The sequence below is a fragment of the Microcebus murinus genome, chromosome 18 (genome assembly GCF_040939455.1).
Source record: "Microcebus murinus isolate Inina chromosome 18, M.murinus_Inina_mat1.0, whole genome shotgun sequence".
NCBI classification, from domain to species: domain Eukaryota; kingdom Metazoa; phylum Chordata; class Mammalia; order Primates; family Cheirogaleidae; genus Microcebus; species Microcebus murinus.
In genome coordinates this window covers 50,540,563-50,567,686 of record NC_134121.1, presented here as the reverse complement: position 1 = coordinate 50,567,686, position 27,124 = coordinate 50,540,563, and the positions used below count along the sequence as shown (strand labels likewise).

At 48.4% G+C, this 27,124-nt stretch overlaps 1 protein-coding gene across 1 annotated transcript; it reads left to right on the top strand.

Moving 5' to 3' along the window:
- The first annotated feature begins 17,238 nt into the window (after positions 1-17,238).
- Positions 17,239-26,610, top strand: CACNG5 (calcium voltage-gated channel auxiliary subunit gamma 5). The gene is made up of 5 exons (XM_012747488.3): positions 17,239-17,876; positions 19,311-19,397; positions 20,798-20,938; positions 22,686-22,831; positions 23,121-26,610. The coding sequence occupies exons 1-5, from the start codon at positions 17,681-17,683 to the stop codon at positions 23,376-23,378; spliced, it is 828 nt and encodes a 275-aa protein (XP_012602942.1). The 5' UTR covers positions 17,239-17,680; the 3' UTR covers positions 23,379-26,610.
- Positions 26,611-27,124: the final 514 nt, after the last annotated feature.

The following is a 27,124-nucleotide window of genomic DNA, read 5'->3' as shown; positions in this document are numbered from 1 at the left end:
ACCATAAGTTTTCATTTCTCTCGGAGTCACACCTAAGAGTGGAAGTGCTGGATTGTGTGGCAAGTGCATGTTTGACTTCATAAGAAACTGCAAAACTGCTTTCCAAAACAGTTGTACCATTTTACATTCCCACTAGCAATGTATGAGGGCTGCAGTTGATCCAAACCCTCGCCAACACTTAGTATTGCCAATCCTTTAATTTTGGCCATTCTAGCATGTGTGTGATGGTATCTTATTGTGGTTCAGCTATAACTTTGATGATGAAGCTAAATAGAACAGTAGGAAAATTATAGATCAACCTTATTTATAAATACAGTTAACAAATTCCATTTAAGAATATGTATGTAAGATAGCAAAAGCAAGGTATATACAAGTAATGCAAGCATGGTTTAACTCAGAAAGTCTATTACATATTTACATTACAATTTACATTATTGATAGATTTAAGGAGGAGAAAACCCATGTTATTTCAATAAATTCAGAAAAATTATAAAAGTCAATATGATTGTAAAAACAAAAACAAAAACACAACCTCTTAACAAACTAGCAAAGGAAGAGAAATTCCTCACTCTGCTAAGCTATATTTTCAACAAGTATTATATATAATAGTAAAATGTTAGAATCATCCTTTTTCAAATTAGATTACTATGCCCTAGAGTTCATAGACAGTGCACCAAGATAAGAAAAAAAAATGTGAGGTATAAGAATTGGAATAAAAAAACTATAAAGTTGACAATATTCACAGACTATATGATCATCCACATAGAAAATCCAAGAGAACTTTGTTCAGCAAAGTTGCTAGATACAAGATCAACATACAAACATCAAGAATAGTACAAGATGTTCAAACATATTTAAGGAGGCCTAAAAACCTACCAATAAAAAAGTGAAAAGAATGAAGTGGGCCATGCAGAAAATGTTTCAGCAATACATATGACAAAATATTAATATCCAGAATACCTCAAGAACTCCTGTAAATTAACAGGAAAAAAGATGAAGAACCCAATAGAAAAAAAATGGGGAAAAAGACTTAAACAGGTATTTCACATAAAAGGGACTAGAAATATGACTAGACCTGAAAAGATACTCCATATCACTCATAATCATAGAAATGCAAGTTAAGATGACAATCAGGTGTCATTTTATTCTCACTCTGGTTGATAAAAAATTAAGAAATCTGACAATACCAAATGTTGGGGAGGTGATGAAGCAATGAGAATTGCTGCATGCTACAGGTGGTACAGCTACTTTGGAAAACAACCTAGTGAAATACAACACGTCTCCTAGGTCACTGTGCTCCCATATGGTTTCACCTCTCAATCACTCCCGCATATAGGGATTGTATTATTGCCACCAGTTTATGTCCTTCCTGAATGAGGTTCAGAAAGCTTAAGTCTTTTGCCAGAGCTCACATACACTATAATGTTTCATATCCTTCCTTATACTCTCTTAACGGGCAGTGATTCTCTGAGTGGTTTGGGGCAGTAATGGGGACCTTAAAGCTGCAGATAATCAACCCCAAGCCCATGAGCTCTGTCCCAGCTGTGCTGCATCACCATGTTCATCCAGCAGGGGGCGAGTCAGCCACCTGCCCTCTTCCCTGGTAGGGCAATGCCTCTTAGCTCCAGGAAGACAGCTAATTAAAAAAAAGAGAAACAATCATTATATCATTTAAGAAAAATATTGTGCATATTTACCAAATCAGGGAAAAGAAACCATAAAGTAGAATAAACAAATTCATTCATAATCCTACTCTCAAAATGACTATTAATATTTTTATATTCATATCTCACATTTTAAGACTTTTTTTTTACAAATTAGCAAACTATTGATACTTTGTATCCCACCTTTTTTTGTATAACACTACCTTACCAGTGTTTTCCATCAATGACTACATAATAGTCCCTTGAATGGATAAACCATAGTTTTTACAATTCTGTCTTTCAGAAAGGCATTTTGGTGGTTTTGGTTGTTGTGCTATTATAAACAACAGTGAATAAACATTTTTCTGTATTTTGTACTTATATTTATATTTATTTCCTTAGCACCAATTCCCAGAAGTAGAATTGTTGGAACCAAGAGAAATGAAAACACTTACAGCTCAGCCAAATTGCTTTCCAAAAGAATTGCCCTACTTTTATTCTTCCTCCAGCACAATATGAAAGTTATTGTTTCAGAGGTGAATTTTTTATAATTAAGCTTTTTATTTTGAGATAATTGTAGATTCACATGCAATTGTAAGGAATATACAGAGAGTTTCCACTTGTTCACCCATTTTACCCCAACGGTAACATCTTGCAAACTTACAGTACAGTATCCCAACCAGGATACTGACATTGATAGAGACACGCTACTTTTCCATCACCACAAAGATCCCTCATGTGGTCCTTTGACAGCCACCCTGGCCTCTTCCCCTCTGTCCCTGATGGTAGCAACCACTAATCTGTTCTTCATTTTTTTATTCTTGTCATTTCAAGAATGTTATGTAAGTGGAATCCTGAGGTGAAGTTTTAAAGAAAATTATTGTCAAAACCAGATAAAACAAACTTATAAATAGAAGAACTACAGAGAACACGTTTTTTAATGGCTAGTCTCTTAACCAGCACTATCCAATAGAAATGTAATGCAAGCCACATAATGTGATTTAAAATTTTCTATAGCCACTCTAAAAAGGTACAAAGACACAGGTAAAAATTTTAAGAATACATGTTATTTAGCTCAATATGCCATTTCAACATGTAATCAGTATTTATAAAAATCATTAATGAGATAGGTAACATTCTTTTTCCATACTAAGTCTTAGAAATCTGGTGTGCATTTCATACTTACCACGTGTCTCAATTTGGACTCGCCACATTTCAAGTGCTCGAGAGCTACATGCACTGGTGGCTGCCATCTTGGACAGCCCAGCTCCAATGAAAACTGAGCCGAAATCAGATCATGAGTTCAGGGTCTGCACAGCTCCGGGCTTGTGAGGGTCCCTGTGTTGGCTGGTGGTTCTCTAAATTGGCTGCACATTGGAATCACCTGAGAGATTTTTAAAATATTGATGCCTGGTCCCTCCCCGCCCCCACCCCCAGAAGGTCAGAGGTCATTGGTATCGGAGGTAACTCAGCACTGGGATTTCTGTAAAACTCCCTGGGCAACACGCATGGGCAGGAGGGACTGAGAGCCAGTGGCATGAGAGCTTGGGATTGGGGTCTGTCTGATCCTGTCCGGCTGTGGGCTTCTGGGAGAGGCCGTGGGTATACCGTTCCCTGTTCTCCTCTCGGTTCCTTACCTGATTGCTTGAGAATCCTGAGCCTTCCAGCCCACCCCAATCTCTGCCTTGCTCGGTTGGAGGCAGTTGTCAAGGCTAGTTTTAGGCTGAGGTGCTTGCAACCTGTTTCACCCAGCGCTGGCACCCCACAAATGCCCAATGTTTTCCATACCAGGCTGAGCCAGCTCAGTGGCCAACCTGGCTTCCTCTCTGGGTCCACGAATGAAGGTGACCCTTTGCTGAGAGCCCATGGCCGACATTATGTCGTGTCATTTTCATAGCAACTCTGTAAAGACACTACCACTCCTGTATTATTGCCGTGACTCCGAGAGGCCCCTCAACTGGCAGGACCAGGAGCCAGACAGCCAGCCCAGTCCCCCCAGCACGTCCACAGTCCCTCCACTCAGCAGCCCAGGGTGTCACGAGCAGAGCATGGAGCACCCCGGCAGTGCTGGCCCGGCCACAGTTAGTGCTCTTTCCTGCCTCGTGCTGCTTTTTCCAGACCAGTGCTCTGCCATGCCCTGCGGCCTGGTGCTGACAGAGAAGCAGGAGGAGCAGCAGCCCCTGCCCTCCCCCACCCCGTCCCCACCCGTCTCCCGGGGCGGGTGAGCAGTGACATCCCTGCATCTCGCAGCGAGTTCCCTCCCCAAGCTTCTGTGCTGCCGTCCGGTCAGGAGATATTAAGATCTCCTTTAAAACGCTGCAAACACCTTGAGTTCATCTCTCCAGAGTCATGAGGCATCTGCCAGGGCCCTGGCTCTGATGTCCGCGGCAGGACCCTCCAAGGGCCACTGGGCCTCAGGGTTGCTCAGACGACATTTCCTCCGAAGTCATGGGGGGCGGGGCGGGGAAGCAGAATCGGCCAAGCTGAGAACTAACTCCTCAGAGAAACACGTCATGCCTTTTAAGGCTTTTTCTCTCCTTGAGCATCTAGTTCAAGGCTGTTGCCCTGAAGTGGCTGGTGTGTCACTGTCCTTTCTGCACTAGTGGGGGGGGGGCTAGGACTCGCAGCGGGGCAGGGCGGGGCGTGGGGGGAGGGCAGGAGAGAGGGTGAGAGGTGGCGGGGAGACAGGGCTAGGATGCGTGTCCTACATACCACTGCAATCCTGAGTTACAGTGCGATGTGCTGCGGGCAGGGGAAGGGAGCTGGAGGAGGTATTTATAGAAGCGCACGGGGCTTTGTAACCTGGCAGGGCCACATTTGGTTGTCTCGCAAGAGTCCTCCTTGGGCAGCACAGCATTTCTCTCGAGGGGCGTGTCTTCCTTCTGCAGGGCACTGAGTGTGTTCAGGGAGCTTCTCTGAAGCCAGACTTCTGTCCCTCCCCAGGCTCCACCAGCCCCTCCTTCCTCCCTCTGCCCAGAAGGAAGAACCAGCAGAAAAATAAAATTTCTCTGGAAACATAAATACTGACTCTAATCATGGAGGCAGCTGGCCATGAGCAAGAATAACTCAGTGTCCAGCAAGAAACACGTGATGGCTTCCCCCTTATCCTCTTCCTCCTCCTCCCTCTTCTCCTCCTCTCCCTCCTCCTCCCCCTCCCCCTCTTTCTCTTCTTCCCCCTCTTCCATCTTCTCCTCCTCCCTCTCCTCCTCCCCCCTTCCCTCTTCTCCTCCTCCTCCTCCCTCTTCTCCTCCTCTACTCCTCCCCCTCCTCCCCTCTTCTCCTCTTCCTCCTCCCTCTTCTCCTCCTCTACTCCTCCCCCTCCTCCCCTCTTCTCCTCCTCCCTTTTCTCCTCCTCCCCCTCCTCCTCCTCCTCCCCTCCCCTCTTCTCTTCCTTCTCCTCCTCCCCCTCTATCTTCTTCCCCCTTCTCCCTCTTCTCCTCCTCCTGCTTCTCTGTCTCCTCCAGCTCTCCCTCCTTTCCCCTTCCTTACCCTCTTCCTGCTCAATCTCCTAGTCCTCCTTCTCTCCCCTCCTCCACCTCTCCCTTCTCCTCTTCTTCTCTTACTCCTCCCCTCCTCTATAATCACTGTCTCATAAAGAAAACAGCTAGTTCAGCCATCACCTGAGTGATGCAAAGGCCAAGGAGAAAAGGACTCGAATCTTCCACTATCTTATCTTAAGCAAAAGTCTGAAAATGTTGAGAAAAAGTAGGTCAAAGTTTCCATGTATCACCCAGGAATCTCTGTTTTTCAGAAGGGAGAGTTTCCAAGGGGGTGAGCCAAGCACTCTGTCCAAGCTCACCTCTGCAGCCCTTGAGAACCAGGCTGAGGATGCATGAGAGGCAGTCTAGCAGAGCAGATATTGGGGCCGGATTGCTGGGTCCAACCCCCAGCTTCCCCCTTTTGTAGCTGGGTGACCTCGAGCACATGGCTTTAGCACTCTGTGTCCCAAACCCTTCATCTATAAAGTGGGGACAGCAACCATGGCCACAGTGAAGACGAACTGTGCCACACCCACACACATCACAGTCACAATAGAAAATGACTAAGAAAAAACCTTGAAAGCAGCAAGAGAAACACGATTCATCACAGACAAGCGAACTTAGCTCCCAATAAGATTAAGAGCTGACTTCTCATCAAACACCCTGGAGTCGGGAAGGCAGCGGGATCTAGTTAAAGTGCTAAAAGAAAGAGGAAAAAAAACCCTACTGTCAACCAAGAATATTAAAGCCAACAAAACTCTATTTCAGAAAATGAAGATGGAATAAAAACACCCCAGATAACAAAAACTAGGAGAATTTGTTGCTGGAAGAGTCAACTGACAAGAAATGCTAAAAGAAGTTCTTCAGGTTAAAAGCAACTGATACCAGATATTAATTTGAATTCCCACAAGAGACAAAGAGTAAAGGTAATTATGTAGGTAATTATTAAAAAAAAGAGTAGAATTGCATATTCCTTCTCCTGACAGATATAAAAAGCAATTGCATAAAACAGTATGTATATGATTGTATTGCTGGGCTTATAACATACAGAATTGCAACATATTTGACAGTAACAGCTCAAAGGAGGTGGGGGAGGAGGAACGAAGCCATACTGGGGCAAGGAAATGACATCAAGCGGAGCCCAAATGCACAGGAAGAAATGTGAACCAGAAAAATTAATTAAAAGGTTAATATAACGAATTCTAAAAAAAGAAGCGGAACTATGTGCACTTACCGTGTGCCAGGCTGGAGTCCCTATTTTAAGCTTGTTACATACGTTAGCTCATTAAATCCTCATAGCCCTTTGAAGAAGGTGCTATTATTATCCCCATTTTAATCACAGCGCCTACTTCAAAAGGTGTTTGGGAGGATTAGGTAAATTAATATGTGTAAATTGCTTAGAACAGTGTCTGGCACGTGGTCCTGTTCTCGCAAATGACCTGCGGGGAATCGGGGAGTCAGACCCATTGGGTTGGCGAGGGAGACTGAGGAAGGGTGAAAGCCCAGCTTCCTCCGGGGGCTTCTACAGCCGGGTCTGATGGACGGCCGGTGTCACCAGAATTAGATCAAATCTGAACATTTTCCCTGTCTGCACATATTAAGACTCAGGGTACATAGTCGTTTCCGTTTCTCGCTGGTTTTTATTGCACCCAGTAGCTGCAGGGGCAGTGAGTTGCTCAGCCAGTGCGGCCGCAGGAGGTGTGAGCGGGAGGAGGCGGTGGCGGGAGCTGGCTTCTAATTGCCAACAATTAAGACTTCATGTCACTGATTTATGTACTTTGCAACCCGAGTTGCCAGCGTGTTTAAATGGAATCTAAAGGAAAAAGGAGGTATACAATCCTGCCTTTTCTAAAGGGTCTTTTGGTTTCTGCAAATGCTGCAAAATTATTCATGCAAATCCATTTCTGGGGCGGTGGGAGTAGGGTGTTGTCTTCCTTCGTGGTGGGGCTGGTGTTTAGGCTTGTGTGTCTCTCCTGGTGCTGGGGTCCCTGATGTGTCCCACAGCCAAACTGTGACTGGGCAGGGCAGAGGGCAGGGCTCTGTCTGCCGGCCATGCCTGGTGGTGGGCTGGGAGTGGTCAGAGGGCCAGAAAACACCACAGGGCAGACGTGTTTGCTCAACAGCTCACCTCTATGTTCTTACAGAGAAGAGGTAGAATTATTTAAATGTATGGATTATATGGCTGATCTCCATCTCTTTATAGATAGAGGTGTGGGGGGAAAAGCAAGCAGAGCTTGGACCCCACCTAGGTTTGAAACTTATGAGCTGTCTTAGAGATCTCTCTCTCATATATATATATATATATACATATATATATATATACACACACAAATATATAATATATAAAATACTTATGTAGTATATGTGATGACTTTTTTTAACCAAGAATATCATATTACATGCAATTTCCTACATTTTTTGCATTTATCACTTAATAAAAGAGATTTCCATATCGAACATATGAAGGTTCCTCATATTTAACGGTTACAGAGTATTCTATTGTATGGTTGAATCCTAATTGATTTAACCAGCCCCCTCCCCTCATGGGTCACTTAAGTTGCTTGCTGCTTCTTGTGATTGCTTATAGGACAGCAGAGACAGCATGCATCTTGGCATAGTTTTGACAATAGATCTGTGGAGTACATTCCCAGGCATGGAATGGCTAGGTCATGGAAAAATTGCATTTTTAATTTTGGTGTATGTCACCAAATAGCTCTGTACACTCACTCCCACCAAGAATATATGACAGTGCCTGTACCTCACAATCTGTGCACAACCTCACCAGTCCTGAGTATTTTTTTCCTTCCTTCCTTCCTTCCTTCCTTCCTTCCTTCCTTCCTTCCTTCCTTCCTTCCTTCCTTCCTTCCTTCCTTCCTTCCTTCCTCTCTCTTCCCCCTTCCTCTCTCCTTTCCTTCCTTCCTTCCTTCCTCTCTCTCTCTCCCCCCCTTCCTCTCTCTGTCTTACAAAGGGTTTACCAATTCTATTGGTTGTATGTTTGTTTTCTTTTCATTAATTTTTGCTATCTTATTCATTTCTTTTCTCCTATTTTGAGGAGGTTAATTTGCATCATTTGCATTCCTTTTCCACCTTCTTGAGATGGGTAGTTAGATAACTTACTTTCAGCCCTTCTTTTTTTCCCAATATGTGCTCTTAAGGTTATAATTTTCCTTCTAAGCTATCTTTGCTTTATCCAACAAGTTTTGATAAGCTATGTGTTCATCATCATTCAGTTCAACAGACAAAAAGAACATCCTAAAATTAGCCTTAAGAAAAAAAGACACATTGGCTTCAAAGTAATTCTACATATATTTTAAACACACAAGACAGTCTTATTATTTCCTATTACACTCACCATTTATTTAGATTTACCCACATAATTGGCCTTTTCATTGTTCCTCCTTCTTTCCTGCATTTCTGTGCTTCAGTACTGGATCGTTCTGCCTGAAGGATCTGTTGAGTATTTCTTTTGATGCAAGTCTGCTGATGACAAATTTCCTCTGTTTTTGTTTCCCTGAAAATATTTCTATTTTGCCATCAATATTGAGGGATAATTTTTCCTGGGTGTGAAATTCTAGGTTGATGATTACTTTCTTTAAGCACATTGAAAGTGTCATTATATTATGTTCTGGCATCCATCACTCCTGTGTCTGACGGTTCTTTCTCAGTCTCAGTCCTGCCTCTCAGTCTGTCTGGTAACTTTTGATTGAATGCTAGACATTTGTATGGAAAACTGTAGCAGCTCTTGGTGTTGATATCTTCCCCAAGACAGTATTTACTTTTGCTTTTGGCCTTCTGCTAGATAGGAGAAGGCTGCCTAGATCCAGTCATGAACTGAACTGATTTGGAAATGGATTTCAGTCTCATGAAGGCTGATCTGTTACTTGTTCACCTAGAGATGAGTGTTACCAGGATCCAGGACTGAGATATTTACCAGATCTGTCCTCCTTGGCAAGCTCTGAGATGGCATGTTGACTCCGCTGAATCGTGAGACTGCTACAGGTCTGCACAGCCCTGTGTTCAGCCTCTCAAACTCACACTGGCACGAACATCACGTGGAAAAGTTGTACGAAATGCCAGGCTTATCCCTACACATTCCCTTTATCTTCAGTTCTTGACCTCTCAAATCTCGGTTTCCTTGATTGCTCAATGTCTTCCAACAGATTTTATCCAACTGTTTTAGTTATTTCCAGCAGGAGGGTTGGTCTAAGACTACATAACCTGGTTCATCAGAGCCAGAAATAGAAGTCTAAACTCTCTATTTCCATTGGCTATTTATTTTTTTTCATCAGCATCAAATGTTTTAGTTGTTGTAGCTGCATAATAAGCATAAATATTTGGTACTTCTCACTCATTTATCTTCATCTTTAAAAGGATTTTCCTGGCTATTCTCAAATGTATCTTTCTTTAGACTAACCCCAGAATCATGTGTTATCCTCTAAAGAGAGCACATTGCATTGAATCCATAGATTAATTTACAGCAGAGTTGACATTTTTATGACATTTTATCTATCTAAAAATGTGATATATTGTTTTATCAATCTTATGTTTTATGTTCAATAGTTCTAGAGATCGTTTTAATGTATTAATAGCACCAGCGCAAAACTTATTATCTCCAATAGTTTACCACTTTGTTGCTACATACATAGGATTTTTTTTCCCTGCATTACATTTTTCAATGGACTACTGTTTGTGTAGAGCTGTTGATTTTTTATGTTATTTTTGTGTTTGGCCATTTATCTCGATTCATGTATTATTTCTAATGGATTTTTAGCTGGTCTTAATCTGGGCATGCATGTGTTTACAGTCTTGCACAGGTGATGATGATTATGCACCTCAAAAAGTTTCAGATCACTGATATGAGACATTTTGCTTTACATGGGAGGCCTTAGATTAGCAAATCATGTTGGTGCAGCAAACATAGCAATCCCAGCTGAGCAGAGCCCAGGCGCCAAATTCTCAGCAGAAGAGGGACTCTTCTGATGTGGGTGGTTTGGAATTCTCTGTGTCCTCACAGCAGGACCATTGGGGTACCTCGAGCATCAGGGCTAAAATGACTTTGAAATGTTTCACATCCACTCTGACAATATCTCTAAGAGTGCTAAAACAATTCCTATCCTTTAATCCAGAAATTTCACTTGCAAGAATTTATCCTGAGAAAATACAGATGCCCACATTTAGCTATACGTATGTTTATGTATTATTGTTTACAGTGGGGAAAATTTGGAAGCAACCTAGCTCTTCCACAGTAGGGAAATGGCTATATCAGTTGTGTATATGCAAATCAGAGTCTATATATATCCCAAAGCCACTAAAAATAACATAGCAAATATTGATGCTATTAAGTAAAATAAAATTAGGCTATACTATGGTATGTGCAGTATGATCCCATTTTTAATGCATAGAAAAATTCTGTGCAGCAAGTAATATTAATGATATAATTACTATTATCTCTACTTGGTTAGTGCTACCTGGTTAGGTGGCCCTCCCACTTGGCTTGGTGCCTGTGGCCATGCGTTTGGAGAGACATTGTGGACATTTTGTAAGGTATCTTGTTGGACCTTCAATAAAGTCACGGTCAGCTGTCACTTCAGCTAGACTTCTTTTGATAAGGGCAGTGAGTGCCCTTGGTGGGTGCCCACGATGCCCCTGTCCCATCAGTTACCTCCTGCAAAACCAAGGACGAGACACTGACACCCACTCTAGAAGGTTTGGGGACACGATGTTACAGGGTTAGGCCAGAGTTTTGTATCCTCAGCTCTGTGGCCTGGACTCCTGGCAGACAGACAGGCTGTGGCTTTGCTCTTAGTCTTGGGGCGGAGAGCACTTGAAATGCAGAAAGCATCCTCCTTGGGTCTCGCTTTTGTCAAAGAACAGAGGATCCTTGCCCAGAAATGCTCAAACTCTCCAAAGCCCATCAGTAATGGGCAGAGAGCTGGGTGGGGTCAGCAGGGGAAACAGGCCACTCAGCAGGACCCCCTCTCCCTCCAGCCAGCAGCTTCGTGACCACTTGGTGGGACCAGCGTCTCTAAGAGGGTCCCAAGTCAGGAGAGCAGGACTGTAATGACACCTCGAGGTCTCCACCCCTTTCTGATGCTGGGCCCCTGCTGTGCTTGACATTTAGTTAGTAAGCACATGACCTGAGTTTGCTAACACTGTAGTGTGTGTCTACAGAGGTGCCACTGTCCCTACTACTTCACGCATGAGAAAACTCCTAAAGTCTCTCGAATTGGTTGATACGGAGATGAGAGGGGAGACAGGAGGGCTGAAATTTGCCAGGGGTGGAACTGCCATCGTGAGAGAAAGGTTGGAAATCTGGATAGAGATGGGGAAGTCTGGGCCATTTTGCCCAAATTTACCTTATTAAATCTGCTCGTTGTTTGCTGCTGTTTGGGTGTCAAATTGTGTTACCTTCTCATTGCAGCGTTGTACTGTGACAGCACGAAGTAGCTCAGACTTATTGGATTACACTTTCATAAATCCTCACAATAACTCTTACGAAGTTATCCCTGTTTTGCAGATGTAGAGACTGAGGTTCAGAGTGGTGATCTGACTTGCCCAGGATGGCATGTGGTAGAGCCGGCATGACAACTCAGATTGGCCTAATCCCGAGTGCCATTCACTGCCCCCTGCAGCTGTAAATTTTAGGGATTAAACTATTAATATGGTACTCAGGCTCTCCATCACAAAATCACATTCCAGACAAGGCCATGCCTAGAATTTATGTCGCATATTGGCAGTGAGAAGAAGATGCTAATTAAATGAGTCAGGAAGCTATCTTGGTAACTTCTGCTGTGTATCAAATTACCTCGAAACATAATGATGTAAAATAACACTTTAATTTTGCTCATGATTTTATGGGTCAGGAATTTGGGAAGTGCCCCACTGGGCAGTTCTTGCTTGGGGGGTCTCACGCAGCTGCAGTCAGAAGTTGGCGGGGGCTGCAGTCATCTGAAGGCTCGACTGGGCCGGACGTCCATCCAGGACGGCTCTATCCCAGGGCTGGCAGCTGACGCTGGCCATTGGCTGGAAGCTCAGCTGAGCTGTCCACCAGAGCACCTGCACGTAGCCTCTAACGCAGGGGTTCTCAACCAGGAGTGACTTTTGCCCTTGAAGGGACATTTTTGTCTGTCACAACTGGGGTGCTATTAACAGCTGGTGGATAGAGGCTGTGGATACTGCTACACATCCTGAAATGCACGTGACAGTCCCCAAGACAAAGAATTTTCCACCCCAAATGCCAGTAGGGCTGAGGTTGAGAAGCCCTGTTCTAAAGCATGGTGGCCCCGGGTAGTCAGATTTCTTACGTGGGGGCTGGCTTCCCCGGAGTGAGCCCCCAAGAGAACTAGGTAGAATGTGCATCTCCTTTTACAACCTAGCCTTATAGGTTGCATAGCATCTCTTCCATGTACCTTATTTGTCAATGCAGTCACAAACCTGCAGAGACTCAGGAGGAGAGGATGTGGACCCCACTCCTCAAAGGGAGGAGTGTCAAAGAATTTGTCGTCATTTTTTTCACCACCATAGATGCTAACAGGGAACAGCACGGCAGGAAGCAGGCGGGGCCATAGGACCACTGGGAGTTGTCCTCTGGTCACCAGCACATCCTACTGGGTGTTGGCCAAGCTGATGCTATAACTGGCTCCCAAGCCCTGTCAAGAATCACTGTACCCCACACCCTCCATCACAGCACTCCTGGGGTTCTCTGGACTAGTAGGAGCTGAGATCAGGGTGTCTGCATTTGACTGTCTTTCTGCCTTCTCTTTTTATTCAATTAAATCCCACCCATTCTCTCCAGCCTTCTTTTATTCCATTAAATCCCACCCATTCTCTCCAGTACTTTGATAGCTGGGCTCGCACTTGCGCCTGTAACCTCACCTGCTTCTGGGCACCTAAAGCACTTCATTGCAAATCCTTTTATTATTGGCTTCCACAGGGGAATCTGCCATTAGTGATTTAATCTCCACAAGACATTTCTCCCTAATTGCTAGTCATGGATGATAATTAGCATCTGATAATTATTCCTGATAATTAACAAGCTAATACTTAGAGGTAAAAGCACCTGGTAATCATCTTAAAAAGCTCAAAGCTGTCGTACTTCTGGGCCCCAATCTCCAAAGGGACGTGTTGACATTGCATGTTGGCGTCTCTAACCCAGGAGTTAGCTGGAGCCCTGCATTTTTGTGTACAAGATCAGTGACTGGAGAATTGATTGCTCTAATGTTTAATTTAGTTCCTTGGTTATGAAAACAGTACTGTACATAAAGGGCCCTGCATTGTGCCCAGTAGCTGATTGATACTTAGTAAATAATATTATTTATTTATAAATAAATATCGGCCAGACGAGGTGGCTCACGCCTGTAATCCTAGCACTCTGCGTGGCCAAGGCAGGTGGATTGCTCAAGGTCAGGAGTTCAAAACCAGCCAAAGCAAGAGGGAGATCCCCGTCTCTACTATAAATAGAAAGAAATTAATTGGCCAACTAATACATATATAGAAAACATTAGCCAGGCATGGTGGCGCATGCCTGTAGTCCCACCTACTCGGGAGGCTGAGGCAGCAGGATCGCTTGAGCCCAGGAGATTGAGGTTGCTGTGAGCTAGGCTGACGCCACGGCACTCACTCTAGCCTGGGCAACAAAGCGAGACTCTGTCTCAAAAAAAAAAAAAAAAAAAAAAAAATATATATATATATATATGATTACATAATAGAAGCATAAATATAATTTTGTAATGAATATGATTCTTTTTCACCCCATGTAGCATTCTATAAATTGACTGCATACTCTGGAAAGGGGTAAGACTTTCTGGTTTTCCTAAGCACACTCTAGACTTCAGGGTCTGCTGCTGTAGAGTTCGGCAGGCAAGGTCACCTTCAGCCTCTTCCTTTATTTCTTGCTTTTGTAAATCCAGATCCAATCTCCTGTCCCCTTTCATCTTCCCAAATCTCCAAGACTCGAATCTCTTTCATCTTTCTGCCACGCTTAACATTAAAACGGGCCGCTCCGCATTGGCCAGGCAGCAGCCATCGTATTTCAGAAGCTCTGATCCATTTTCTCTGCGAGAAGCAGGGGCTTAGTCCATTGTTGCTTAATAACACTATTAATAATGCCTTATGCCAGGATCACGCATTAGGTTTTTTTCAAAGCAGAGTCGTATCTGCTGTTGTGTTTAATCACCTCAGCAATTTTTGTGGAGTGAGCATGGCAGGGCTTGTTGTTCTTGATGGGGGGCAGCAGGGTTCCCCAAGTGGGTTTCACAGAACTCGATGTCCTTTTGTGGTCAAATAAGTGTGGAAAGTACTGGAATAGCAAAGCTAAACAGGCTTTTCCAGCCTTTAACCTAATGTGCAATGTGGTCCTTTAAGAGCTAGGTGCAGTGCTTCCCAAGCTGTTTTTCACCAGAGTCCTCTTATCTAGAATATTGCACGAAGCTGTTGCTCCACGGAACCCACTTTGGACACACTCGTGGGGGTGGTCTGAGAAAGGGTGTGGGAGCGAGGCAAGGTGAGGTTCAAATGCAGGCACCACCACTTGCTCACTGAGTGATCTTGTGCAAGTTTCTTAGCCTCTCTTAGCCTTGCTTTGCTTACCTGTAAAATGGGACAGTAATAGAATTGTAAGGATTAGAGTAGAGAGCAAGGTGCTTAGCAGGAGCCTAACAATGGTAAACATTCAATTCACCATACTTTGGCTTTTATTATTATTCTCTTCTTCTGTGTTATCTGGGAGAAAAATGGGCCTCAGAGAGTGTCTTAGTCCATTTTATGTTGCTATAAAAGAATACCTAAGCCTGGGTAATTTATAACGAGGTGTATCTAGCTCACGGTTCTGCAGGCTGAGAAGTTCAAGGGCACTGCACTGGCTTCTTCCAGCAAGGACTTTCACGCAGTATCACAGCATGGCAGAGAAGATCAATAAGGAACCGAGGAAACATGAGGGACGTCCTGGCTTTATAGCAACCCATTCTCATGGGAAATAATTCATTCCTTTGAACTAATCCAGTCTCCAGGAAGCGAGAACTCACTCACTACCGCCAGAAGTGAGACCCAGCACCTCCCAACACTGCCATAGCAGGGAGAAGGGGACTAATTTCAACATGAGCTCTGGTGGGGACAAACCAACCATATCCAAACCACAGCAGAGAGGCTAATTTCCAACATTACACAGATATTTAGTGGCACGGCTGAGTATCAAATCCAGTTTTCCTGGCTCCCAGTTCAAGGCACTTTGCATCATACGTGCTGTTGTTCTCGGGGAGTCGTATCCCTTTGTTCTCTGCTTCCTTGGTCGCTACTAACCATTCTCGGGGTTCCAGTCCCATTTCCTCTAGCAGATGCTGGGGTTTTGTGAGCCTCAAGTGTAAGTGAAAGTGCTTAGCTGATATGAAAATCTTCATTACCATTACGACATCACTACCGCTTCCCACCAACCTGCAGGGCAGCGTTTCCCTGGGGCTCTGCGTGCCTGCCCTGCCACCCCCTCCTCGGACCGGGTTCTGCTGTTGTGATGTCACCCACCTTGCACAGCTTCCCAGCTTGGGAACTCTGCAAGCAGCAGTGGCCCTGAATCTGTCGCCTCTTCCGCAGCAGCAAGCCCAGGGCTTATCCGTGCTTTATTAGATGTTTGCATTAGATACAAGCTGTCCTGCTCCGCCACCCACCCTACTGCGTGGAGAACGATTTGGCCGGGTGGGGAGGGCTGGCTGTTTTACATTCCATTTCTGCCTTCTTTGTCAAAGACAACGCAGGAAGGATTGTCGCGGCTTAAACCCCTCCCCAGCCTTGCAAACACGGTGAACACACACCATCACAGGTCTCCAGGAAGCCGCGTGTGGCTCACTCTGCAGATCAATCAACTCTCCCACAGTCAGCTGCCGGGAAGGGTGCAGTGGAACCAGAGCCAGGATGGCCACAGCTCCTCACTGATCTCCCCCGCTCTCCCCCACCCAGACCCGGGCCCCCGCCCCACAGTGAGCTCAAACTCTGCACAGGAATCTGGCTTCTGTCCCTTGTCAGCTATCTCAATATCCACCTGGCTAATGCTTTCTATATGTATATTAGTTGGCCAATTAATTTCTTTCTATTTATAGTAGAGATGGGGTCTCGCTCTTGCTCAGGCTGGTTTCAAACTCCTGACCTCGAGCAATCTGCCCGCCTCGGCCTCCCAAAGTGCTAGGATTACAGGCGTGAGCCACCGCACCTGGCCCCCTTCTGGGTTATCATCATATCCGGGCTTTCACCATGACAGCAGCTGCTACGTTGATGCTTTCCGCCTGTTTGCTTGGCGTGGTGCTTCTCAGATGTTAGCAAGCAGACAGCTCACCTGGATCCTGTTAAGATGCAGATTCCAATTTAGGAAGTGAGAAGTCTGTTCTAACATGCTCCCATGATGCTGACGCTGCTGGCCCACGGACCACATTTTGAGTAGCAGAGATCAGATGTTCTCATTAGAATCACCTGGGAGCATTAAAAAAATACCATTGCCCAGCCCCCTTGTGAATCCAGTTGTATCAGAGTCTCCTGGAGCGGCGCCCAGGAATCAGGGATGTTTAGACGCTCCCTAGGTGGCTCTAGATCGCAGCCAGAAAGCCACAGAGGCGCTGAGCCTGGCCGTGGCTCTGTGGGGGCATGGCCTGCATCTCCCTTGCCCCCCACCGTGGCCCAGCCCCAACCCCAGTGCCTGGCCCTGGCGGGCGTCAGTGGGTGTGCTCTTGGCCGAGAGCTGGCATAGACTCAGCTTCTCTCTGAGTCCAGAGCCGGCTCCCGCCACTATGCTGTGCTGTGCGGACAAGGGTCAGGCCGATTCGGATTAGGTGATTCCATTGCCCTGGGACTGAGGTGTGGCTTCTTGTGTTGACCCAGTCCTACAACCCATTAAAGTCACATGACGAAGACACATGCCCCCCAAGAAGCCCTCCCTGCCCCTCTGCCTCTTCCCAGGGCTGCTGCCACCTCTCCCTCTGTGGCCCGCTGCTCTCACAAGGCTGTGTTTGAGCTTCAGAATCCTCCTCAACACAGAGAAGCCCACCCAGCACAGTTCTCTCCTCCATTCTTCCTCTCTGCTTCCTGGGCAGGTCTCAGCCACAGCTCTCACTGGGCTGCACTTGGGGGCACCTCTGTTCTTCTAGGTGGGGGACCCTTCAAGGGCAAGGATAGTGTCGTGTTCATTTTTGCATCTCCCATGTCTGGCACAATGGACTGCTGAATGAATGAATGAATGAATGAATGAATGAATGAATGAATAGTAGTACCCAGCAAAGGGGACTTCCAGAGAGGACAAGGGGGCCCTTGAAGCAGCATGCCAAGACAGCTGTGAGTTCCTGAGTGGGGAGGAAGAGGGTGGCAGCTGTGTCACGGTGGCCTGGCATCCAGGGAGTTGCCTGGTGGTCTTTGTCCATCTGTTGAGCCGGGCAGGGTTGACTCTAGTTACTGGCTCCTCATCTCGGTCTTCTCAGAGCTGTGGCCACTGCCAGCTGCCCACCCTCTCTCCCTGCCCCCAGATCCCCTCCGTGCTGGCGGGAGCGCGGCCACCTAGTGGCCACCTAGCGCCCGTCCGCGAAGATGAGCACCTGCGGGAGGAAGGCCCTGACCCTGCTGAGCAGCGTCTTTGCCGTCTGCGGCCTGGGCCTCCTGGGCATAGCGGTCAGCACCGACTACTGGCTGTACCTGGAGGAGGGCGTGGTCCTGCCTCAGAACCAGAGCACGGAGATCAGAATGTCCCTGCACTCAGGCCTCTGGCGGGTCTGCTTCCTTGCAGGTAAGGGCACCTCGCACTGGGACACCCCACCCCCACCCCAGGATCATCTGCCCCCAAGAGGTCCCTCCCTGGGAAGAAGTGGCCCAGAGATGCCAGGAGGAGCCAGTTCCCCATGGACGATCCCCATAAACTCTGGGCACGGCTCCCTGCAGAGACCACGACCCTGCTGCAAACTTCAGCCCTGATGGGCTGGGTCCTGTCGCCTCCCAGGTCTTCCCTCCTGGAAGACGAATGTGACTGTGCCTTCCCCACACTCTGCTGCCACAGAATGAGAATGACTATGACATTGTATAGGTCTCAAGTGTAGCTCATTGAACTATTGATCCCATATAATCTCCCAAACAACACTGCAAGACAGGACTGGTTACTATTTCCACTTTACAAATGGGGGAGGGTAAGTCTCCTTACCTCAACTTCCTTGCACCCACTGATTTGCAGGGTGGGCAATACTGAGCAGTTTCTCTGTTCCTCTGTCCATGAAACGGCATAGCAAATACACAAATGCAGGTCCCTCCAGCTCTGCAGAGGGTACAGCTTTTGATCCTACCCATCTGGGCCTCCCTTCTGCTTGCTAAGGCTTCTCTGAGACCCTTGGAGTTCTTACTCCGAGAGATCTGTCTCTTACGCCTTTGTCACGTCCCAGGACCAGACTGTACAACAAAAGCATCTCCAAGTCATGCAAGACTAGCCACAGCCTGGGCTGGCCAGGACTGCCACAGTGTGGTCACTGGGCTTTTCTTGGTAGGACCCTATAACCTTCCTGTGCATTGCAGAGAGACACAATTTGGTTCTCCCCGATTTTTTTCCTCCAGCTCGATGATAGAGCTTTGGGGGATTGGGTGGCAGTTGGTGCCCAGCAGTATTTGGCAGGGAGGACATCTAAAGGCTTGGCCTCACTTGTCGAGTCTGCCCTGGGAATGGCATCCTGTTCCGACTTGTTCTCCTACTGCCTCAGACCAGTGTGACATCAGTCCCTGCTTAAATCTGAAGCTGAGTTTGAAGTCCCCAGGATCTGGTTTCCAAAGTGGTTGACAAGGCTTTTGGAGTTCTGCTCCATGACGCCCACACTGGTGAATCTAAGTCAGCCACGCGCCATCATCAGCCCCATCTGTCCAAATGCAGTGAGATGGCACCTGGCGTTCGGTCAGCCCGGGGAGTTTGCAGCGCCGACCTCTTTCCATGCGATTTTGGTGGTTGGGTCCATCCTCCCAGAGGTGCTTCTCCAGGAAGGATTTGATGTCAGGACGTGCTTCCACCCCTGCTGTGGGCCACCAGCGAGGGGACACGACCTGCCTAGGGTTTAGATCCAGCCCACGTGCAAAGGCACAGTGGGTCAAAGATCCTAGATGTATCTGGAAACACCATTTCAATGGACTAACTTCAAATCCACATTCAAGAAGGACCTGGAAACGTAAAAGATTCTTGTTTCCACAGGTGAGGAGCGGGGACGCTGCTTCACCATAGAATACGTGATGCCCATGAACTCCCAGCTGACGTCCGAGTCCACAGTCAACGTTCTAAGTAGGTGCCTCGAACTTTGCACCTGGCCACTGGCTGCAGAGGAGAGGGGCAGAGCAGAGGGAAGAGTCAGGGTGGCTGGCGTACTTCTCAGGAGCCAATTCCCTTAGGCCCAGCTGGGTGTGCTGGCCTGGCTTCGCCAGCTCTCCCTGCACATTAATTTCCCAGTGGAGGAGACAGGTTGCTGTAGTGACCCGGGCAAGCGAGAGGGCCTCCATACTCAGGGAACCCCAGTGAGACTAGCTGCTTGGCCCCAGCCTCACCAGAGTTGGCTCTGCCCCCAGACTGAGCTTGCAATACTGCAATGCGATTCTGATACTAATCGCCTGCAGTTAACACGGACTGCACAGGTGTAAGGTCTCAGTCTTCAACAAGACTGCCCTCACCTCAGATACCTGCTGCAAGTTCAGAGGTCCCCAGGCCACAACTGGCCACAAATGCAGGAGTTCCCATAACTCCCTCGTGTTCAATAATTTGCTAGAAAGACTCACAGAACTCAGGAAAGCCCCCCTATACTTACCATGACAGTTTTGTTATGAAGCATGCAAATCAGGATGTGCCAAATGAAGAGACACACAGGGCAAGGTCTGGGAGGGTCCCTAGTGCAGAGCTGTAGTGTCCTGTCCCCATAGGATCAGGATGTACCACATCCTAACACATCTATGTGTTCATCACCCAGGAAGTTCAACCGAGCTTTGGTGTCCAGAGTTTTTATTGGGTTCCATTCTGTAGGTGTGATGGATTGAACTCAGTCTCCAGCCCCTCCCTTCCCCAGGGGTCAGGCTCATAGCACCTGGCTCAGACCACAATCCTCTAATCATACGGTTGGTCTTCCCGGCCCCCATTCCGAGTCACTTCATTAGCATAAACTCAGGCATGCTCAAGGGGCCCACCATGCATAGCAAAGATACTCCCGTCACTTGGGAAATGATAAGAATTGAGAGGTTATCTCTCAGGAATCAGGGACAAAGACCGGAAAAATTCTTTATTATACAACAGAACTGCTCCTTAAGTAATCACAAGTTGAAGAAGACAGAGGTCAGTGACTGTCCCATGCGCCACTCAGAGCAGCCCCTTGCCCAGGGAAATGGTGACTGCCCCTGGGAGAGGAAGCAAGACGGAGTGACCAGGTGCTTTTGTAGGGCCTTATGCCCAGAGGAATCGACAGAGGCCTGAGTATGTTGGCACCTGAAGTCAGGCCTTCCAGCCAGCCCTCAGGGGCAAAAGCCCTGCCAGCTCTGGGAGGTCCCCAGGCCACCCAGTGGGGGATGGCACCCGGGGAGCTGGTGCAGGGGCTCTGAGGACCCAGTGGCAGATGCTGCCAGGAACGCTGGGCTTGGGATGACGGGAAGGGAGTGAGGCCACCAGAGGCTGACCGGCCATCCGTTTGTCCCCTCACCTAGAGATGATTCGCTCAGCCACACCGTTCCCGCTGGTCAGCCTCTTCTTCATGTTCATTGGCTTTATCCTGAGCAACATTGGACACATCCGCCCCCACAGGACGATACTGGCCTTCGTCTCCGGCATCTTCTTTATCCTCTCCGGTGAGTTGTGTTGTTTTCAGTGACCCTCTGGCCCTGGAAACGGGACTAGCTGAGCCAGTGACCTGGGAAGAACTGAGTCAGAGCTGGAGGAGACTTCTGATGACCCTGGCCCATCCGCCACCTTCCGGGAGAGCAATGTTCCCAAGGAGGAGTGGCTGGACGGGCGAGCCCATCCTGAGAGTCACTCACACCAAAGGAGTGACTCTCGGAGCATGTATTTTAGGTGCCTTGGACTGGTCGATTGGGGAGGGGCCACTGGGGAGAACATGCTTGGATGGAAGATGGGTCAGCGAGTGGCTTGAATAACTGATGGATAGATGGATGGGTGGGAGGGTGGATGGAAAGGAAAGAAAATCAGACATTGGGTACTAGGCATTCTGATTGTCACCTGATTCCTAAGTCACTTTAGGATCCTTTCCCCAATATTTTCATGTTAACATAGCCTGGGAGCAGAATGCCTGATGCCCAAGAGCTGTTCTTTCTTTCTCCTTCCTTCTTTCCATCTATCCATCCATCCACACGCTTACCCACTCTTCCTTCCATCCATCTGTTCATCCATTTTCAATCTACCACTGACCTGTCTTCCATCTACTCTTCCATCTACTAATGCATCCTTCCACTCTTCATCCACCAAACCAAACGTATCCAGGAAGCACCTGCAACGTCATTAGCCCAACCTTTGCGTGGCGATAGTCCCAAATCACAGACCCAGGGTTAAGATCATTTTCCTGCTGTGAACTTCACAGCAGCCAAGGCTATCTAGGAGCTTTGAGACAACTGGGGTGGTTCAGCAATGGGCTACAGGATCAGAATGTAGGATTGAGCTGGGCCACATGAAGCTGTTTTAATGATTATAAAGAGCATTCATTTGAGGCAGCAGTGATTCCAACATGAGTTAAATACCAAGGAAAGTTTCAATCACACCTATTTTCCTTTAACATTCATCATTTGAGTGCTCCAGTTTCATAAAATAATGCAAATGGAATTAAACCTGAACAGCTCAAAACAGAGTAATTAATTATGTCTTGATTCAATTACAGTTACTAATTGATGGGCCTGAGGCAGTCATTTGCACAGCGGCAGTAGGAGTTTGGGCCCCCTGGCCTCCTGGTTGAAGGCTTGCCAGCATCTGGACAAACTCTCTTTCTCCCCCCTGCCTGCCTAAAGCTCTCAGGCCACACCCTGTGATCTGGTGGGCTGCACAGCCCACGGGCCATATTGGCAAACTCCACAATGACGTGCACAGCTGGAGACAGGGGTTGGGGGCCTTGGCTACCCCTGCTGAAGGGGCCTATTTGACTCTTCAGTGTAGTAAAAGCCACTTGCCAGCTCAGTGGTTCATACCCCCGGTTCACATTAGTGTCACTTGGATAGCTTTTAAGAACACGCAGTGCCAGGCCCCAGCCCAGGGCGAGTGAGTGAGCATGTCCAGGGCTGGGGCTCAGGCACATCTGTGTGACGGGTGGGGACAGCAGGGTGAGAACCACTGGGCGTGGCCATGGCCCAGGAGGGAAGTTGGACAGGGTGCTTCCTTACCTGCCAACGATCTGCTGTCTAGAAAGTGCTGGCCCAAACGTGGTCCTCAGGAGGAAACTCCCGATCTCCCTTGAACTCCAACAGGAATGCATCGTCACTCCAAGGCGGGTGGCTTTGCTCCTGAACTGTGAGGGGAGGTGGCACCACATGGCCAGCTCCCTGGGTTTTCGTGCTGAGCGTCCCCTCCCCTCCGCTCCCCCGCCCCGCGCAGGCCTCTCTCTCGTGGTGGGCCTCGTGCTGTACATCTCCAGCATCAACGACGAGGTGCTCAACAGGACCAAGGACCCAGAGACCTATTTCAACTACAAATATGGGTGGTCGTTTGCCTTCGCTGCCATCTCTTTCCTTTTAACAGAGGTAAAGGCCGTGGTCCCACTGAGCCCGGACAGGCTGCGGGCTGGGGGCGCTGAGCCGGGAGGAGGGGTCGCTCCATGCGCATCCTGGGCCACCCACTCTCCTTCCCTCCTTCGTCCCAGAAGGTGTCGCGCTCTTACCTTCCCGGGTCTCCTGCACGCGGGACGTCCCCGGGGCCCCACTCCTGTCCCCACGTCCATGTCCCACCCCATGCAATCCCCGCCCTCCTGTGCAGACGCCAGCCAGCCGGGGCAGTGAAGGCAGGCGCCCCCAAGGTTTCTCGTCCCTGTAGAGTGCCGGCGTGATGTCCGTGTACCTGTTCATGAAGAGGTACACCGCCGAGGACATGTACAGGCCCCACCCTGGCTTCTACCGCCCTCGGCTGAGCAACTGCTCCGACTACTCGGGCCAGTTCCTGCACCCGGACGCCTGGGTCCGCGGCCGCAGCCCCTCGGACATCTCCAGCGACGCCTCCCTGCAGATGAACAGCAACTACCCGGCCTTGCTCAAGTGCCCCGACTACGACCAGATGTCGTCTTCGCCCTGCTGAGCCTCGGCCGCCTCCCGCCCTGGACTGTTCTCCCGGGCCTGCCCCGAGCCCCATGCCTGTGGCCCAGGGCCCCAGCTGAGGCGACCCGCGCTTGTCACCCGCCCCACGGCCCCTCCCGCTGCTCCTGCTGCCCGGTGGGGGGCGTGGGAGCCTGGGGCGGGCGGGCGAGCTGATTGGCTGAGAGCACGGGTGAAGCCCCATCCCTGGAGTGCCAATCACCGCAGCGGCTCCAGGAAGCCAGCAGCTGTCCCCTGCCCCTGTGACCCGCTGTATATTGTTCCCAAGCTCCCAGCTTCCTGGCCCCAGGCCAAAGCCAGCTCTGAGATGCCCAGTTCCTTACACGGACGCAGCAGGACTCGTGCACTTGCCACCTGGCCTGGCCCTCTCGTTCGTGATCTGCGCCGTCGGGCCAAAGGGTGACTCTGACGTGGAGGTCTGGGCTGGCTCAAAAAACGTCAAGCAAGCAGTGTTCCTTCTGAAATCCTTTATCCTTTTTCTGCCACCCACGTCCTTCCCTACAGCACACCTGCCTGTGCTCTTGCCCTCTCCAGTGGGGCTGTGAACCCTTCCCCCTCTCTTCCCAGTGGCCCTGGGCCCTGGGCCCCAAGGGGTTAAGGGTGGACTGAGGCCACAGTGATAAAGTCACAGAGGCGTTAATGGCTGCAGATGTCTTAATAGCATGGCCCTTTGGTAACATATATGATAGGGTCCTTTAATGCCTTAACCCAAAGAAGTGATTCTGACAACGAGACTTTTAGAATTGGGCTGGTCTGAGTTCGCATTCCCAAGCACTGTTTCTGTCTCTGCTTGCAAGGGAGGTGTTTCCAGACCAAGGCCCTACTGAAATCTAATGATGTAGACAGATGTCTATACCACCTAAGAGGAAGGCAGCTTTCAAAGAGGCTGGCTAGGATTTGGAGCTGGGTTTGATGACACCTGGTGCATCTTGAGTCTAAACAAGGCAGTCTTGGAGGGATTCAGCTGCTCTCCTGAGGTTGCCTGTGAACATTTGGGAGTTACCAACTTAATCCCAATACATGGTAGTGTCTACTCCCTGGGTATGGGACATATGCAGGCAAATCAGATGCCTCCAGAAGACCAGGCAGCGTGACACCTATTTGCCTGGGGGGAAACCTGAGCTGGGGAGGTCGGAATCGCCTTCCATGAAGACCACCGGAGGAGAATAGTGGGGGAGCCACGGCGAACCGTGACCATGACCCCAGTGGTTCTCCAGGTATCAGCTCAACTTGTACATTTTTGATTTTGAGATGTTGAGTAGCAAAGCCATGCTGTGTTCTCTTGGCTGCGTATTTTTGCTGTGCCAGCTTTTCTTTTGCTGTCTTTAAGACCCCATTAGGTTCAGCGCTTCTCAGCCTCTTGGCTAAGGTCAAGTGTGAGACCCCATTAGGTTCCGAGTGGGCAACACATGGGCTCTGGCATGTGGTACCGAAAGCTGCACATCTGGTGTGTGCGGCCTTCGGAGGAGGGGTGCATGATCAGCTCGGGGTGCCGTAACCAGCTACCACAGACCCAGTGGCTAAAACAACAGAAATTAGTTTTCTCACAGCTCTGAGGACCAAAGTCCTAGATCAAGGTGTTGGCAGGATTGGTGTCTCCTGAGGCCACTGTCCTTGGCTTGCAGGTGGCTGTCTTCTTGCTACGCCCTCACATAGTCCTTATGCCCCCACACCCTGACGTCTCTCAGCCTGTCCGAATCCCCTTCTAGTGAGGATACCAGTTCATTGCACTGGGGCCCCCCAATTAATCAGGTGATTCATTTTAATTTTAATCACTCTTTAAAAGCTCTGTCTCCAAATCCACTCACATTCTGAGGCACTAGCAGGGGTCCTCAAACTATGGCCCGCAGGCCACACGCGACCTGCTGAGGACATTCATCCCGCCCGCCGGGTGTTTTTGCCGCCACTGCCTGTCCTGCTTAGCAGCCGACTCATCCCGGGCCCACAGTGCGCATGTGTGGAATGCGCACCGCACTCTCCAACGGTCTGAGGGACAGTGAACTGGCCCCCCGTTTAAAAAGTTTGAGGACCCCTGCACTAGAGGCTAGAGCTTCAACGTATGTGTTTAGGGGAGGACACGGTTCAGCCTGTACCAGGCAGGCTGCTTTGTATTAATAGCTGGGCTAATTCCTTGTCTCACAGCGTGGTAGGGGGAAAGAGAAGAGAAGCCAATTCTGGTCCCAGTTCAGCCACCAACTCACCAAGAATCTTTGGTCAACCCCCTTCTACTCTGAGGGTTTTGGCCTGAACTGTTCCCAGGCTCACTCCCCACGTCCCCACAGCTCTGATAAGTTCTGTCACACGTGGAAAGCTGCACACTGCGTTTGTATATGTGATTTCGACCCTTGCCTATAAACTGATAGCAACTGGGAAGCCCAACTTCCTCCTCCACCGGCACCCTTTGGTTGTGCTGTTTGGATACTGTTCACAGGATAATACCGAAACCGTGTTGTGCCCGGAAGCAGAGGAATCGGTTAGCATGCCTGGAGAAAATTAGGTAGCATTTCCAAACCAGACAAGTGTTTAGATGTGCTCTACTCCGATTTTTGTCAATGTAATTAGCTCCTAAGATGCACTTTTCTCTCTCTAAAACACTCTTTCTCTGTCACTGCACCAGGCTTGTTTTGTGCACACAGAAAAAAATAGAATCCACTCTTAAATACAAGCCGAGTGTTGACTGTGACATCATTAAACTTGGCCTTTACTGGCCCAGATGCTGAGCTGCTAATGAAGGAGCTCTTACCCTGGGAACATGCAGTGTCACCTATCTTAGGGACAGGTTCTGGGCCGTTTTCTCGGCTCCCCGAGGGGGGTGGGTGAGTGTGTCAATAATTGCACCACCGTCACAGTTTCCTTTCTGTCTGTAAGTTCATCTCAGAGTGGGGGACTATTTGCAGCCTCACCTCAATCAAAGGATTTATATCCTACATTAAAGAGTAAAATTCAACTCAGAAGTCATAAATTAGGGTCTCTTCCTCAATACACTTTCTGGTCTTTTGTATAAAAAAATACCTTGGAGGCTCCCATTTTCTCACCCTCAATAAACCAAAATGTCGTGAATTGTGGAATAAAATGACTTGGGCTTACCCGCCTTTAGAAGGGAACGATTCTGGCTGGGTGCCGTGGCTCACGCCTGTCATCCCAGCACTTCAGGAGGCCGAGGTGGGAGGATCGCTTGAGTTCAAGACCAGCCTGGGCAATCTAGCGAGACGCCCTCTCTACAAAAAAAAAAAAAAAAAGAAAAAGAAAAAAAATTTAAAAAGAAAAGAGCAAACAATTCTGACATTGGTTCCCTCCCATCTGGAATTCTCCACCCTCCTCTTTGCCCCGTGGGTGGGTTGGTGATGTCCCCCTACTCCCAGCACCACAAGATGACCTGCAAAGGAACAAGGAACAGAAAAGGCTGCACACAGAGCTGAGGAGGAGAGCTGGGGGCAAATCCACATGTGCCACAGGCTTAGCAGTGATGCCCCCAGAGGACAACATGGAGGAGCCCACCCCTCCTTGGTATGTGGGTAACTCTCCCTTCTAAACAGAACCGACAGGATGTATTTATATAGAGAGATTTGTTTTAAGGAATTAGCTCCCAAATTGTGGAGGCTTGGCGAGTCCAACCACAGTCTGATGGGGGGGGGGGGGCTAGCATCCTTCCTGCTCAGGGGAGTCAGTGTTTGTTGCATTCCTTCACCGCATTGGGCGAGGCCCACCCACGTTAAGATGGGCAGTCTG

What these genes read in the sequence shown, in the direction of transcription:
- CACNG5 (XM_012747488.3), top strand. Translation starts at nt 17,681, where the DNA reads ATGAGCACCTGCGGGAGGAAGGCCCTGACCCTGCTGAGCAGCGTCTTT. An exon ending in GTCCACAGTCAACGTTCTAA is followed by an intron (nt 19,398 to 20,797) that starts GTAGGTGCCTCG and finishes CCCCTCACCTAG; the next exon opens with AGATGATTCGCTCAGCCACA. An exon ending in TCTCTTTCCTTTTAACAGAG is followed by an intron (nt 22,832 to 23,120) that starts GTAAAGGCCGTG and finishes TCGTCCCTGTAG; the next exon opens with AGTGCCGGCGTGATGTCCGT.